Below are 18,177 nucleotides of genomic sequence, written 5' to 3' on the forward strand. Positions count from 1 at the left end.
AAACAAAAAGTTTGCAGGTTTCTAATGTTTCAAAGTGATCAGAAGTTTGTTAATAAAAACAAGTCATGCCAAGACTGAAAAATGGTACTTGTTGCTGCCTCGCTTCACGCTAAGCATTGAGAGGTTAGAGCAAGGAGCAGGACTGGCTGGCATTGTGTCAGTATACAGGGTGTCGCAGAAGTCGTGCACCATCCTGATTTTCATTTTTTTTTTTCTATGTTTCAGATTTAGTACTGAGTTTTTCTGTCTTTTAGAGTTAATTATAACTAATAAACTAATAGTACAAGAAAGAGTTGAATTGGTTTTTATGTTTGGAAGAGATGGGGCAACATACCGCTCTGTAGCTCAAGCATTCAACCTCAACCTGGATGCTGCGTGACTTCTGGGACACCCTGTATAATGTGACTGGGTGGGGTATAATGCATGCTGTCTTCAGTCCCAAGCATACATACATACATACATATACACCGTATATGTTACCAATTTTCTGTTATCATGCATGTGATTGTAGTATTATCACGTCGACCTATATCACTGTCGAACTCTTAGATTTCCCTTCTAAAGGAAAACATACCTGGTCGTTAATTGTGGACAAGAGAGAATGAATTTTCTCTCTACTTGCACCCAGATAGACCGTGTAAGATTGTCGGAAAAACTTTAAACCTATGGACACATGTCACTATGGGCTTGTATACGGTATGTACAGAGTCAGTGGAATGATATATAGATGTGGCCGGGCTCCTCTTCGCTAAAAGGGGCATAAATAAGGGGTAAATAGCTGCAGGGCATGGTGGAGACTTTCTCGCTATGTACAACGTAACACAGCGAGCACAGCGGCTTTACAATCTGGCGTTACGGCTTGAGCCAGACAGCATACCTGGACAAAGGCTTGAAGCCTTTGATGTCGCCGTCAACCTCACTCTGATACCTGTCAACATTAAGTGACAGCCAACTACTACAGCACAGAGCTAGGGAGGCAACTTTGTGAATAAGACATATACACATTAAAGCCTATAGAGATGAAACGTCTGAATACGGAAGCATCTTAAAGGTATCAGTCAATATAACGAGGGTCTATAAAAGAGGCTTTTGACGATAAAAGGGTATGCCACAAAAATACCACACCTTTGCAACTCAGATATATTTTTCAAACAAAACCACATCAAAAGAAAGACAAAATAGCGGTGATCTGTAAGTCGGTATAAAGTCTACACAAAGCAGCATCTCTAGCTAGTGTATCTTACAGGAGCTATGTAGCCAGGTATATCATGCAGCCAAGTATTGAAATCCTTTTACAGACTCTTTATGTATCCACTGGTCTTTCATCCATGGATTTATATACATAGACACATCGCTTCTTTATCAAATAGTTTTGCTTGGGTGCAGCTCTTTAGTCAGCTTGTATTCTATTTTAAATACATCTGCCCATGCGTATATACACATTAAATATATCGATATGAGCATCAGCGTGACAAAATGGTTTCTTCACGTCAAAAGAATATGCTTGGACGTCATTGTTTATGCGAATTATTTATTTATCTATTTATTTCATTGGTGTTGTCGTGCTGAAGATTTATTTTTAATTTATTAAATTTATGAGGTGCATGGAGTTCTGTGAAGAAAACCACGGACGTTCGTCATGCAGAATACTTGAAACGCTTGGTTTTTACCTGTATTTCTTAATACGTAGTATTAGCTCCATTGGGCGAAGCTGACACCTGATTTAACAATGTAGGCTTCTAATCTAATCTGGTCCCCGAGTTCAGCGATGGCGTCATGCATTTCCGAATATTTCCCACCATTGACCAAAAAACATGCATAAAACACTGGGGTTATTAAGAAATATGACATATGCCTCAAAGTGAACAAAGTTTGTCCTTATTTTGCTTGAAACGTGCTCTTCTTTTAAAAGTACCTTTCCATGTACCCTTTAAAGCCTTTTACACCTTACGCAGCAAGAGAAGGAGTCGAACACGCGACCACGCTGATCAAGGACACGATTGTCCCGCGGAGCAAGTGCGTTTGTGCAGATTACATGCAGGCCCTATATGAGATGTGTTAGTTCAAACTTGGGATGGGTCATACAAAAGACTTTATAAATGATACTTGTTGCTGCCTAGCTTGTCGCTCAGCTCTGAAGGATTAGAGCAAGGAAACAGGACTGGTTGACTTGGTGTCAGTAAAATGAGACTGGGTGGGGTGTCATGTGTGGTGTCTTCGGTATGATACTTTAGTGGCGATAGAACTTTGGCGACATGAACTCGCCATGCCACAAGAAGACGCAATATATGTACACACACCTAATGTCTCCTCGTCGTCACATTAAAAACTGAAAAATTGTTAAGAGCAACGTAAAAACCCAAGCATAGATACATACAGACCAGACATTACAATTCGATGAATAAATAAGATTCGCCTGCACACAGAAAAGAAGAAAACCGGTTTGACCTATGCATATATTTAAAAAATAAAATAAATAAATAAAATAACAGGTGTTTGGGTTTTTTGCGAATAAACTAATTCTTTTGATGTCTTCAAGCATATGTGTATACGTGCACTGCATTTAACATATATTTTCAAAACAATTGCATAAGACGTTGTATGAAGGCCGCTGAACATAAAATTCGGATCTGACACGGAAACCTGTTTTAATGTAAAACTGTTCATCAGTTTGAAATATTTCAAATAATGTAAGCCCCAGGATCCTGTACTCTTGAACTTATAGACAGATCTACAAATGGCGTTCGAAGTTTTCAGCCAAGTTCAATCAAGCCTACAGTTTTATTGTATATATTATAAATACATAAAAAAAAATTTTCAGTTTTTTTTATTTTTGTTATTATTTAATAGTAAGACATATATACAGTGTATAGCAGTATGTACGTGCAACTAAATTATCAGTGACAGTGTTTTAAGGAAATGGTCCACATGCATGTATGTATACAGTCGTAGGCATATACATGTGCGGTATACGACAGATGTAGACCTACAGTAGACCCTATACAAGCGTTGAGCTATGCAATAAGTACATGAATATCAGCAGGCCAACTAAATAAGACAACAGATGTCGGCGGACACGGCCGGGCCTGAGGGTACGTGGCAATTTATAGTCGGTCATGATTATATGTACCGACTAGGCCTATTTATACTAGTCAGGCAAACGTAAATAGTGCTTGACAGCCGTATATATAGATATACATGGGTTGGCTACCTGATCAATAAAAAGCCTAACAAAAAAGTCGATACTGTAACTCATGCCAATATATTTCTTTGGCAGGTAAAAGATTCAAATGCATGACATTTTAACATACAGGTATTACAAACCAATAAATATTTCTCAACACTTTTTAACACCACTATTTTTATATGCCGTGAATTACAGTGCTGGTAATGAACTGAAAATAATCCCAGGTGGTCAATTAAGCCACCTGATCGTGACTGGGATGACAAGGTTACCTCCCTTGCCCTTGTGGTATCTGCAGTGTTGTTGATTCACGGCCACAACCCAGCGCCGTTTACACCTGTACGCTGTCCAGGTAAACAATGTGATAGGTTCATTAGTGAGGCTTACCTGAGGACTTTACACAAGGATTATGACTCAAAACAGTTGTTAAATGTGAAGCTAACTGCTAGTGTGTTAAAACAAGTGGGAATATACGAGTGAAGTAAGTCGATGAGAAAGTGGGCGAGCCCTTTGGGCCGTTTGGTTTGAGGCTATCTAAATAACGGGCCCAGATACAAGATGGCGGTGCTAAACAGCGGCACTATGTACGGGACAGTGTGATACCAGAGGGTTATAATGTGGATTTGTACGATTGGAGAAGGCTCAGCGACCTTGTGTCCACGGGAGATACTGTGAGTGTGGACACCATTGAGTCTAAACAAATTACCATGGAGGTGGGAGCGATGCAAACCGCTGGACAGGTGAGTAAGATCGAATTCAGACAGCGTCGCCAAACTTTGTCGGATCACCTGTAATTGTACTGGCGACGTTGTGCAGTGACACCGCAGAACATGATGTGACGCGTATTTGGCTATGTACTCTCTCATTGTATCAGGCCATTTGTAGAAGTTGTGGTCTAAACTACGCGGTTAACAATTTAACATGTTTACCAAAAAACATTTGTTTTTTTTTTGTTTTTTTTTTTGTATTTGTAGCGGTAGATGAATATTACACTGAGTACAGTTTGCTGCTGTTGTTGTTGCAGTCATGCAAAGCCCTTTTCATCACCTGTATACACCAAATAAGTAAATTTCGTCGGATTATAATACAAGACAACTCGGTTTATTTATTTTATTTGTTTCAACAGAAATTAATGTTAAACTTCTAAGTATTAAGTGAATCAGCTATTATTTCAATCCTCCAGTCATCAGTTCATGCTGACCGCAATCCTATACAATGATGACAGGGGAGGGGGGGGGGGGGAATTACAAGTATGGCATTTAAGAATAATCAAATAAATAAATGGTTACAATGCAACTTCTAAGTTTGTTGCCATACATGAATTTGTATCTTTAAGTCAGGTAAAGGATGTTTATAAATTTATAGCTACTAAGGTGGTGAGCTCCAAATGATCAGTGGGCCTCAGTACTTGACCGTAGGATAATTGTACTGTAGACATATCACAGTGTGTTTGACTCAGTTGCTGTGGTATCGTTCTTAATACAGTATAATCATTCACCTTTAAGTTAAGTTAAATGAAATGAACGTTAAAAAACCAGTTCTGACTGATATACAAAAATGTGAGAAATGCTCTAATCCATAATTAGACAGAATAGCTTCTTATTTCACTGTGTACGTGAAGGTGTAAGGTTCCTAAAGAAAAAGGAAAGCAGAGTAGATTTATATGAGATATAGTAAAGTAGTAAACTGTACAGTTAACTTTCTTGCAATGAAATTTTGGAGTGGTCATTGTCTAGTATAAACCTATGAATTATTTATTTATTTTGACTTTTTATTAGTCAGATGCAAATGTACATGTAAATGTTCGTATACCTGTACGATATATACCGTTACACCTTTAAACATTACTATTTTGCTAGATTTTTAGGGTAAAATCGTATCAAACAGTAGTGTACATGTATGTTTCTGGACTTTCTGATGCTGAAGACCCATGTACTTGCATGGTTCTACCTTCTCAGATTTAAAATAATATGCTAAGACTAATAGTATACCATTGCAATATCAGTAGTTTATATTAGCTATTATTACCACTTAGTACAAACGTACAGGTGCATGTAGTAATGTACATGCACCGATCGTGTTCACTGACTGTTGTTACTCCTGTACATTATCATATACAGGAGGCAAATTCCTCTCCAGATCAGCTGTACAAGCCTTAATCTTACTCAACACATAAATCCTACCTTTAATAATGACAGGGTAGAGACACATATCTGGTACCTGTTTTATTGATAAGGTGCTTGCTGTGTAGTGGTTCTATTTTTTGCATACCACACATACCTTTTGTTGGGAAGTTGATTACCCAACAGTGTTACCTGTCTTTTCAGCTGGGCTAACAGATCATTAAAAGCTTTCATTCTCTGCGTAATGGGGCTGTTTTGTCAGGTAATAGGCTTACCTGGCCATAGGTGTGAAAGGCCGGCATCAGTACACACAATTACTCTGAGAAAAACGCACCATGTACCTGTAGGCATTTAGGTGTGCAAACAGTATACTTAAGCTGAATTCCTAGCATTTATCTCTAGACAGGTGTACGTTTATAATTTAACCCTACTCAGTTACATAATGTCATGTTCTGTGCAAAAATACTGGACCAAAGCACAAGGAAACGTTGGCCATTTTTAATATGCTTAATGTTCATTCATTACAACCTTGAAATCCATTATATAGATTTGAATTTTATTTCTGAATCAGTTGTTGGATTGAACCAGAGAAAAAATTATCTATACCCTAATTCGTCAACAGTTTGCATTTGAAAGAGGAACTTTCAGTGAACTTTTTTGCATATTTTCATGTTGATTTTGGAGGCACAAAATGTGTAATTTTATTAGTTTACACAGAATAATGCCTTCAGGATATGCTTGAATAAGCACCTCGCGAACATGCGAAAAGGTTGAAGAATTATAGCACCTGGATTTACAGAGTGGCTTTACAGGTTCAACTTTTTTTGATAGACTGGTCAAAAGTTGAGTCTTGGTACATATAGTTGTCATTTCTACATGTTCTATATTTGAATAATCTCTTGATGTCATGTACCATGAAGGACGAGTGATACAGAAACTGGATGGGGTACAATAAAGTTCTGCAATTCCGGCTGTGTGAGACATCCTTCTGCTGGACAGGTGGATGTTGTTCCTTGTATATGGTTATTATGGTTAATGGTGAGGCTCTGTTGTCTAGTAAAATGAAATATAAGGCCTGTCGGGATATTTTCATATTATGGAGAAAGTGTTGGACATTTTCTGAGTTTTGGAAAAGGAGGAAACCTGTAATTTTGCAGTTCACCTCCCCTTTTGTTTAAATCCTCACCTTGGCTGTTCTTCTTACTTGTGCCATAGCTATAATTTTGATCACGTAACGTTATGTTACTTTTAGTGCTCACCTTATGTTGTGTTATACCTGTACTTTTACTTTTCACCTGTACTTTTTGTTACTTTCGTTGTTCACCACACTTTGTTACATCTGTACTTTTCCTCCTTTTGCTGTTCAGTTTAGTTTACTTTGTGTTACACCTGAATTTTTCCTGTTCACCTCAGTTTGTGTTACACTTGAATTTTTTCTGTTCACCTCAGTTTGTGTTACACCTGTACTTCTTGTTCTCTTCACTTCATGTTTCTTCTGCGGTTGAGTTCACCTATCTCTGTGCTCCCTCACTTACTTTGCAGCAGACAAATTCCTAAGTTGATTATTACCCCTGAGCTTGTGACATTCACCATGCCGCTGTGTTGGGTATGGACATACAGCTGATGTTTGGCAGCTTTATCCCTCTGTTGATTGTGCAGGGTTTTGTACAGGCTCTGACGGACATTCCTTTCATATGCCTCTACCTGACACACCTGGATCTTAAGTTTTACTTGCAATTTTTTTTATCATACCTGGATATATATGTATTATGTCCCAGGTTGACATTTCTATGCTTGCCTCGTCCAGTTGAAGAACTCCACAAGTATATTCAGACATACAAGTTTGCATACATATATACATGGACATATACATATATAGAAGTACTGCAGTGCTGCATCACGAAATAAAAGCATACAGTAGCTAAATGCACATTATAATATTTATGTAATAATGTGACAGTATTTGTACATGTATGTTAGGGGACCTGGTTTTTCCTACATCAGAATTTTGGCCAGGTACATTTATATGTAAGTTGATTAAGACACCATACAAATAGGGGTAGTCACTGTGAGTTTAAGTCCAGCTCATGCTGCCTTCGGCTGTATCTGGGAAGGTCTGCAGCAACCTGCGGATTGTCGGGGGTTTCCACTGGTCTATGCCTGGGTTCCGCCCACCTTAATGCTGGCCGCTGTGGTATAAAGTGAAATATTCTTGAGTACGGCGTAAAACTCCAATCAAATAAATAAAAAAATCAAAAAGGGTTCAATAAAATTAAAACAATAGACCATTTCACTATTGTACAGCATATGTATTTCAGTTCCATACATCTGTGGTGTATTTTTAAATTTTTAAAATTTATGAAGACTGTTTAATTCATCTGAAGTTCCCAAATATTATACAGGGCCCAGTTGTTTGAAAGTGCATTAGGTAATACTGGTATTAAGTCATTTTTTATATTTAAAGTTTTAGCCAAACTCTGCAGCTAAAGTCAAAGTGTAACAGCAGCAGTTTTAGTTCCTATTTTATATAATGTTACATAATTCTTTTAAGCTATGAAGTACAAAATTAAAGACGTGTCTCAAAGGTAAATCTGGTATTAAGTCTTGATCAACCAATTTTGAATAACTGGACCTAGATGATGCTGGAGTACATGTACATATTTGACAACAGGATGACGGCATCTGTTCTTGCATTTGTTCAAAAATGCATTAAGATTTAATTTCAGGTGTTCATATTATTTAATCTAAAAGGGTATTTAATCGATTATGTTTTGTCATGTATGTGACATCACTATCCCTCAACCTTTTCGCATATGAAAGAGTAACTTTCAGTGCAGTTTATGCATATTGTTGATTTGATTTTGGAGACAAATCTACATTGGTTGGATTGGTTAGTTTCAGGACTTAAAAGTATAAATGTATCAGTCAACACAGAATATTGCCCTCAGAATATGCTTGAATAAGCACCTTGCGAACATGTGAAAAGGTTGAAGAATTACAGTATTCCTAGTTTTAACTCTAAACTAAAACTATTGTACACCAGTGGCTTGTCACAGTTTTAACAAATTGGAGTACATTGAAGTACTACGGTAGAGATACATGCTCATATTCATGGTTGGTGATGGCTTCTTTGTGTACATTAGACATACAAATGTTCTGCCTACATGATGAGTGTATTCAAGTGTACATAACGTGGTCTTCATGTGTTGTGTACAGGCATACATGTACAGGTACATGTACTCAATACACAACTATTGTTGGGCATGAATGCCTTTTCAAATGGAGTTGTTAACAGCCTTTAATTATTATTATTCGTCTACATGTAGGGAAGAAAGTTTCGTGATAATATTTTTTAATGATCTGAAATTTTTTGAATGAAATTACCCGAAGCATAATTTACATAAGCGTACGTGCCCTCCATATTATAAAGTCCTGCACTTCTCTTGTCTTAAATCAGAATGGTGGTCACATTTGCGTACCTGACCAGGTATTTGTGATTAGATCACCTTAGATTTGTGATTGATGAGGGCAGTGTGCCCCCAGGTTTTAACCATGTTAACCCAGCAGTCACCTGTACATGTACACATTTTACCTGTCTGATAGCTTCTGGTAATTAACTTCAAACATACGTGTACCACATAGTACATCCTGTGATTACCTGATGTACATTAACATCAGATTGGATATTTGTTTGCTCTACATTTTCTTCACTAAACAGTTTAACACAAATTTTTTTATTCACTATACACTTTACAGTAACTTTATAAGTTAAATGTAATAGGGTTTACCAGCTGGGGGTTTGAACCAGCGATCTTTAGGCTTTGAGTCCCGCACTTCTACCACTAGACTGACGCCAGACATGCTATAGGATAGTGCTTATATACTACCCTGTTACTTATGAAATAAGATTCAAGAAAAACTGGTAAAAATGTCTGTACAATTAAGATACTAGTCAAAATACAACTGAAAATTTACTCAAAATCTATTGCAGAAGGAAAAAATGGCTCCATATGAATGGGTAGAGCATAAAAATGAAAGAGAGAGGAAAAAAGCAGAGAGAAAAGGTGTACTACGTGTAACTGCCTTTGCGGTTTGATTTCTTTTCTGTCTTTTTTTCAACCGTTAGCAGAGTTTTGCCTAAAGCTTTGTATGATTTGATAAAAACACTTAAACGTTTTTTAAGGGCAATAAATAATTTGAGATACATGTACCCTACAAATGGACAGGATGTATATTCAAGGTAAATTACATACAAATTTATTCAGTCCTCTTGTATGTTTTTTTTTTTTGTTTTTGTTGTTGTAAAAAGTTGTATTTTTCTCGCTTGGTGTTCAGCATGAAGGGGATAGTGCAACGACTGGTTGACCCGTGTCAGTATAATGGCTGGGGTGGGGCGATTTGCTTACCTTTGGTAAGTCGTCTCAGTGAAGCAGCACTAGATAAAAGAGTGGTGGAAAACCGTCCTGCACAAGAAGGCACATCACATGCTCTGTAAGGATTCCTTTGATGTCATATGACTAAAAAATTCTAAGTACGACGTTAAACCCGAAACACTCACTCAGTCACTCACTCATGTTTTTTTGCCTTTCACATTGTATACTGTACAAGGATATAAAGCTTAAACCGTCTAATTTACTCCTTACAGAATGTTTTGTGTAGGGCCACTCAGTGTACATTGTGTACTTCTGGATGGGATTCAACCTACATGTGCCTTAAAAGAGGGTGGCTTGCTTGCCTTCGGTAAGGCGTCTCAGTGAAGCAGCACTGGATAAAAGAGCGGTGGAAATCCGGCACATTACATGCACTCTAAAAATTCCTTCGTTGTCACATGACTGAAAAATTATCAAGTATGACGTTAAACCCCACGAACTCACTCACCCACTCACTCAGTCTACATGTAGGTGTTGTCAAACTTGTTAAGTTTCAATTTGTTCAGTTCGTAGTGGTAAACCTATATCATTAAACCTATTCAAAGATGAGATGTACATGTATAGCAGTGTGTTTTTTATTTTTATTTTTTAATTTATATGCCAGTGGGAATAAATTTACAGGTGTGTGTGTAGATACATGTATAAGGTGACACATTATACTCCTTGACATTGTACACTTAAGTCTGTGAACAACACAACACAACGTATTGTACCTGTAGATGTTTGCAGATGACTTTGTAGATAAGAACGAGTAGATATTTAATTACTGACTCAGCCATGCACACTGATGAGCCAGCCACTATTGTTTTTACGGTGATGGCATCGTCACCCCATAAAAAATGTCACAACACAAGGAAAGGTCATTCTAATTAATTTTTTGATGGTTTTGAGAAGATTGTATCTGTGCGAATAATACAGGTATTATACAGGTATTATACAGGTGTATGTGATGAAGAAGGACAGGATGTGAAGTTGGATTATGTGATGTTCACGTATGAATAACACCATGGCATTTTCATGCAGCATTTCACACCTGAAGGGGACTTGATTACTTCATGCTTCTCTGATCGTGATTTCAATGTTCATTCAGTCGTGTCTGTTGTTGTGAATAATTTCGTGTTAAAATTATCACAAGTGTTTTGAAAATTTGTTGACCGTATTCACAAAAAGTTGGCATGAATGCAATTGAAGAAGCATGCAATGCCATAAAATGATACTTAACACCAACCCTTAAGTTTTCCTGACTAGAAGAACTCTTTAAATGGCCTCCAAAGGTGAATTAAGCAATCAGAATCAAGCAAGATATGTCACTGAGAAATGCTAAGTTTAGGTAAAATGCAGTACTTTTAAATGTTGACTGTCCACATGTTTCAAAAATGTTCAGAATTAAAATTTACTTTTGACTGTTACCTTACCAACTTAATACTTGTTTCTGTTACTAATCGTTTTAATGGTAACAATTAATACTTTTTCCTTTTACTCGTCCTTATAATGCTAACGTAATACATGCACTGACAATTTAGTGCTTACAGGTTTTATACTGAGTGAAGAGATTGACATTTCCTTTTCTGCTCTGAGTTGTTATGTCAGTTGTCAGTACCGACTATTAAAACCTGATCTATCTTCAGTAGATTTGCACCTGGTGACTTAATGACATAAGCACATACCTGTAGTGTATAACAGTTAATTCAGGTAATGTACATATGTGCACTATCCCATACCTTTGACGGTCCTATTTACTTCAGGAATTATGATGTCCCTGGCTTCTGTCCAGAGTAGTTTGCACAACGTAACTGGTTCATATAAATACAGCTTTTTCCCGGCCGTACAAAGCTTTCAGGTATGGTGGGTTGGCTGTTGACAAAATCACACAAAAGTATCCGGCAGTTTGTAGGATGTTAGGGAAGAAGGGGATCAGAATGGTAAACAAATGCAGGGCATTCAGGTAGAGGCTTTAATGGACTTGATCTTGGGCGTATTCTCGGGAGTTCAGTGGATCACTGTCTGGATATATATGAATATACATATATCTTTGTGATATATGTAGCTAAATGGGCAAAGTTAAATTGGTATGTGTATCGGTATGTAGTCAGGTGCTACATGTATATTCTGTGACAGTGGGGGGCCCAGTGTGATTACATTCTGTGACTAGAGGGGGTGTGGAGGGCGGGGGGAGAGGCAGTATATTGCTACACATATATTCTGTTTCTGGACAGAGGGCCCATTGTGATTATGTTCTGTGACTGAAGGTGGGGGTGGGGGGGGGGGGGGAGGCAATATACATGTATATTCTGTGACGGTGGGGGCCAGTGGTGTTTACATTTATTTACATGTACATTTATATGCGGTGACAAGATGGCTTGATGGAGTCCCCGGCATGATTTCTCAAGCATAAGGCATCACCATAAATGCATTTATGTCAGCGCAGGAATTGACCTGCTGTAAGGGTACAATGTTGTGATACACATGTGATGCAGATAATGTTAAACGCAACTTTATGAAACCCTGAGCAAGCAAGTAAGCATTCCTTGTAAAATAGTAAATCTTCATAGTACACCTTTAAAATTAACAATGTTCACAACCACCAGAACCTGTACAGAAAGAGACAAAAATATCAACACTATTTTCTCAACCTATTTTTTCTATAGTTTTATTAGCCTACAGACAATAATGCCCTCAGAATTTGCTTGATTAAACACTTTGCAAACATGCGAAAGGGGTTTAAAAATTACGGTAATAATTATAATGTAGAAACTGCTGTGTATGATTGTTAAGGAGTTTGTCGTGTGAGTTGATGATTTATGTAAGCTCAGTGTAATTTATGTGTGTGAGGATGCGGGTAGGTCCTGACTGTTGTCACCCCTGACAGGTAAGGCTGGTTACACTTGTTACTCCGCATACCTGACCCTTTACCTGTGACACCCCTAAAGGGGAGTACTGCCCACATTTGTCTGGAATGGTTGTGGGAAAGTTCATCAACAAAGCTAGGTAAACAATTTCTGCCAGAATTTTTGTCGCTTTTGTCACAGTGGCCTTTGATTAGACCAGTTATTCTCCAATTTGTGTCTAAATGTTTATTTACCTGTAAGTGTAAGGCACATCAAAGCACATTGTAACTTCTGTTGTAAAATTTTACATACATTTATTTTTGGGGAAAATCAACTGTAGAAACCTCAATCAAATCTGTAATTGTCATGTCTGTTTATCAACATCAGCCAGTGTTTTTATCACTTTTGTCTACAGTCATGAGAATACTAGTTCAGTTGGGCAGCATGGGTTGAAAAATAAAGGTGGAATCTTACACAGGTGTTTAATCATGCGTATCATGTACGTGTACACATAGCAATGGTACTTCCGTTGAACCTCAACTGATTTTATCTGAGGTCGCTGGTTCAAATCCAGCACCTGATGGCATGGCTAAGCTTAAGTACAATCATGACAGTACTGAACAACTTCTGTGGCCCAATGGTTACAGAGCAGCCACACTTCTAAGTCAGGAATCTAACCCAGGTTGGGTTATGCCAAAGACCTAAAAAATGGTAGTTGTTGCAGCATCGCTTGGTGCCCAGGCCTTGAGAGGTTAGAGCAAGGGAACAGGACTGGTTGGCCTGGTGTCACCTAGTATAATGTAACTGGGTGAAGTGTCATGTGTGGTGTAGTCAGCATGATAGTTCAGTGCGGCAGCACTTTGTCGGCATAGACTCGTCCTGCCACAAGAAGACGCAGTATATGTGTTCACACCTTATGACTCCTGGTTGTGACATGACTGAAACATGGTCATAAGTACACGTAAAAACCCAGACATACTCTCTACACGCACATATATTAAGTAAATGTACAGTTTTGTATTTTATCTAAACTCTGTACACGCACGTATATTAAGTAAATGTACAGTTTTGTATTTTATCTATACTTCTGTACACGCACATATTAAGTAAATATACAGTTTTGTATTTTATCTATACTCTGTACACGCACATATATTAAGTGCATGTACAGTTTTGTATTTTATCTATACTCTGTACACGCACATATATTAAGTAAATGTACAGTTTTGTATTTTATCTATACTCTGTACACGCACGTATATTAAGTAAATATACAGTTTTGTATTTTATCTATAGTCTGTACACGCACGTATATTAAATAATATATACAGTTTTGTATTTTATCTAAACTTTTGCCCAAAACTGAAGTACTTGATTCTGAAATCTCTGTTGATCTCAGAAAGGCTCCCATATCCCTTCCTAAAAATGTACCTTTTTTGAGCGAACTTTAAAGGCGGAAATATCTAAAATTATGTTGTTACTCTGTAGTAGTGATTTTTCTGCTCCTTGGACCACATCATTGTTTTCTGTCCACTCAGATGGAGTTGGAGGAGTTAGGGCCAGGTGCAAGACACCGCGCTCTCTTCCTGGAAAAAATCCAGCACAGCAACGAGGCGATCCAATCCGGTGATTTCCAGACAGCCGTTAAACTCTACACGGAGGCCATCCAGCTGGATCCCACCAATCACATTCTCTACAGCAACCGCTCTGCAGCATACATTAAACTTCACCAATATAAGAAGGGTCTGGAAGATGCGCAGAAGTCACGAGACTTAAACCCAAGGTGGAGCAAGGTAAGTTGTCCCCCTTGATATGCTTGTGATGATATCACACATACATGTACATAACTTGTGAAATGTAACACAGGGTGTTTTAGGGTTTAGTACTAAAACCATGGAAACTTAGAAAAAACTGAACTGTTGTTATGTGAATGATTGATTATGATTACAAACTTGTGCTGGCAACGTGAGCCATTTGTTTCACTGAACATTAGAACTCTTTATAGAGAGTGTAATGTGTTGCTTGTTAATGGCATCAAAATAATGTGGTTTTTCATCCATCAACAAAGGAAAGATCTTGGACTTCAAGGAATTGTATAGTGTCCTCTACCTGTTCTTCAGTAAAAAAATCGTAGTGATAGTATTGTTATTCAGATTGGTAGATGACACTGCTTGTTCCGTGGTTTTACAAGATTTTCCTCCCTTTGTAGAGGACTAGCGAAACCCATTGGCCAGTGCATGACTATGCACCTGTTGTTGTTGTTGTTGTTGTTATGTGTCATATTGGTGATTGGTTCGTGCGAAATTAGCGACGCTTTCATTTCCCGCCAAAAATTTGCCTGTTTTGTCTTTTAGGATTAAACAACCAATTCATCTTATTGTCACATTCAATTACTGTAGACTAAACTTTTTGTGATCAATAAGAAAAATCAAAAAAGACTTCAAAGTGTTTTGCCAAGAAAACAAAGGAGCTCAAAAACTGTTATTTTATGTGACAGATGCTTGGACAAAGGTTATTTGCTGTTAGTCAAGACAGTTTTGGGGAGCTGAAATTCTTTTTGTCACTGTGGAGAAAAAAATAATTTTCTGTTTGACATTGATGATCACATTTCATATGGATAAATTTAGAAAATATTTGATTCAGGTTTTCTTCCACAAAAAGTCTTTGTTCTAGCAAGGTGTTTGGAAGATAAATCTTTTTTGTTGAGGCTAGTATGCTAACCCCACTGCAGCAAGACAATATCTAGGCTTCTGCTTATTGTCATGTCATTAGAATGCTCTGGCAGAAGACGGGTTACAATATAGGACATATATAGTATACAGGCATAAACAGTACCAATGATTTCCGGACGAAATCTCCTGTAGGACAATTTAAATGTGGCAAATCTTGACAGATTTAAATTTATCTAGCTTTAATAGTGACTCCATCCCTGAGAAATTTATTTTCTGTGCACTGAATGTGATATACACGAATGTTTAAGTATGTGTGAAGTTTTTAACCTTTGATAGTTCCATGTGCCGCAACATAGCATAATTGTTCATATCCATATGTTGAATATTTAGTTCACATGTACATGTATATTGCAAAACCCAGTCAGAGATTACTTTGATATTTCCAGTAAAAGACATGTGAAGGTGATGTTGGCATATGTAACACGTACATTGTATGTCTGGGTAATACATGGCCTCACCTACATGCATAAATTTATACACACATGTACACATATAAATTGGTGTCACGAAATTTGGTGTAATCTTACACGTAGTATCTACTATGCAATCTACATGATGGTTTTCCTAAATTTACCAGCGTAATCCATTCATGTGTGTTCAGTATGATATGCTTGTACACTGTATTCTGTCTTCATGCTATCAGCTAATACAATGCTGTCAGATTAGCTCATATTAAACCCCAGGCCATACCGTGACTGCACATTTTAAATTTACCACGTGCTGCACTGCCAGCGAGAGCACTTGCAATGCCATGTCATATCCCCAGACATGACTTGAATACTTTTATTGCCTGAGAACAGCATCGTCTTGATTGCAGTTAATGTGCAGAGAGCTTACTGTAAATTTCAACCTTTTCAACCATTAAAACACTTCTTCAGTGGATTTCATGCATACAATTATTATGAAAATGGCTCCAAAATTGTTGAAGTCATTAAAGATGCGAACTCCATACAGTGGTGCTATTTATTTCTCTACACCACATAGTTCTTGTCAGAATGTTCCACAATATTGGTTGCAGGGGAAGTTGAAAAGGCTGAAGAATTAATGTATGTCTTCAGCCATTGTGGATGTGATGTACCTGTATAAATTGTAATTAATTAAGGCTACAAAGTTAGCACAAGATTACTACTCAGTGAATTGTTTGCTTTATTGTAGACTGGAGCTTCCAATAATACCAGGAATCAGAAAATTGGGGAACATTGATTCTTATTGACACACACGGTTTTTATATATCAAAGAATGCCTAAAGTCATTAAAGCCTCCAAGGGCTAATAGCTTTGTCCTGTATGCTTGTATACATGCTAAATATAGATATACGTGCATACGCTACATGTATGTTTGATGTAACCTTGCATATTGGGATGACTTATTTGTACAACACATTGATGTGTGTCTGTATGTGTACAGGGTAATTATTATTTTACTGGGTGTTATTTGGCCAGGGTTTTTCTTTTGCCATAAGCTAACCAAGCCACGCAGATGTTTTACGACCAAAATGAATCTTTTTTTTTTTTTCTTCAGTGTGGGAGGAGGGAATAAAATAAATAAAAAACATCCAAAAAAGTCATCTAATTTATGGAAAACATGGGTTAGCTCAGCAATTTTTCATCTTAAAGTCGTGTGTACTTTATCATCTCATAGTCGTGTGTACTTTATCATCTCATAGTCGTGTGTACTTTATCATCTCACAGTCGTGTGTACTTATCATGTTAAAGACGTGTGTACTTTATCATCTTACAGTCATGTGTACTTTACCATCTTACTGTGGTCTGTATTTTATCATCTTAAGTCATGTGTACGTTATCATCTTACAGTCGTGTGTACTTTATCATCTCAAAGTCGTGTGTACTTTATCATCTCAAAGTCGTGTGTACTTTATCATCTCACAGTCATGTGTACTTTGTCATATCAAAGTCGTGTGTACTTTATCATCTTACAGTCGCGTGTACTTTATCAGAATTATCTTAATATCAGAAGGAGAGTTCCTCTCGTCGTTAGTCATTGAGATCGTAGTTTAAAAGGGATACAGGAAGCTGGGTGCAGGTGCACTCATAATTACCTTAAACTCTGGCATGATTTTGTGCTTAGACGTCTTGCCATTAGTTAACATAATCTTGGTGCTGAAAAGACTTTGTGGAACACTGAAGATGGGTATGACCTTGAAGTTAAGAAGCGATGAGGTTTGGAGCTTGTCTGCATTCCTCTTTTCCCCCCATTATGTGACAGCCTATGGATATCCAGAATGGCTAGTCCTGGATAAGACGACATCACGAAGGTTTGGCCGACAGAGATGTTGTAAGGAAGGAATTACATGTGCCATATTGAACAGTAAGATATTGTGGTTTTTGTGAAGCACGAGAATCCCCTGAACAACAAGGCTTTGCCATGTCGGTCCATGAATTATTACGTGTTTAATGAGAAATTCCTGGATGCAGTCAACTGAGGGCAATAGGCTACACATGTAGCTCCAGTCTGGGATGAAGTTTGCAGACTTTACCTTGAGCAGTCTGCCTTCGGCAATGCTCACAGTTAATGATTTGTGGTTATTTGACTGGACATTTTAACAGCTATCATATGCTGTTGGTTTTAGCTGGGTTAATTTTGAAAAGCTTTTCGCATGTGCAAAGATACCATGGAAAAGGAACCTATTTTGACAAATTACCCAGAAAAATATTCTCCTTGGTAAAACTGAAGAAGATTTAACTTTGTACTTCTGACAGTTTTTGTTTTTTATTGTTTACTCTAAAGTTTGTGAATAACCCGACGGATATCTGAATCAAAATTCAGGCCGTCAAAATTCCCAAAGATCAGAGTTTCATTAATTAAATTAGCATCATAATCTCGTAAAATTCATAATTCTAATGGAATATAGTTAGTTAC

The 18,177-nt window shown here is 37.5% G+C and overlaps 1 protein-coding gene across 1 annotated transcript in view; it reads left to right on the forward strand.

The window, feature by feature from the left end:
- LOC135477004 (uncharacterized) overlaps window positions 1-17,740 on the forward strand; it is a 40,803-nt gene extending 23,063 nt beyond the window's left edge. Inside the window, exons 2-4 of the mRNA XM_064757152.1 lie at window positions 3,736-3,924; window positions 14,104-14,358; window positions 17,651-17,740. Coding sequence (XP_064613222.1) covers window positions 3,736-3,924; window positions 14,104-14,358; window positions 17,651-17,740 — 534 coding nt within the window. The remainder of the gene's footprint in view (window positions 1-3,735; window positions 3,925-14,103; window positions 14,359-17,650) is intronic.
- The last annotated feature ends 437 nt before the right edge of the window (window positions 17,741-18,177 follow it).

This window comes from Liolophura sinensis, chromosome 10, assembly GCF_032854445.1.
Source record: "Liolophura sinensis isolate JHLJ2023 chromosome 10, CUHK_Ljap_v2, whole genome shotgun sequence".
Classification (NCBI taxonomy): Eukaryota; Metazoa; Mollusca; class Polyplacophora; order Chitonida; family Chitonidae; genus Liolophura; species Liolophura sinensis.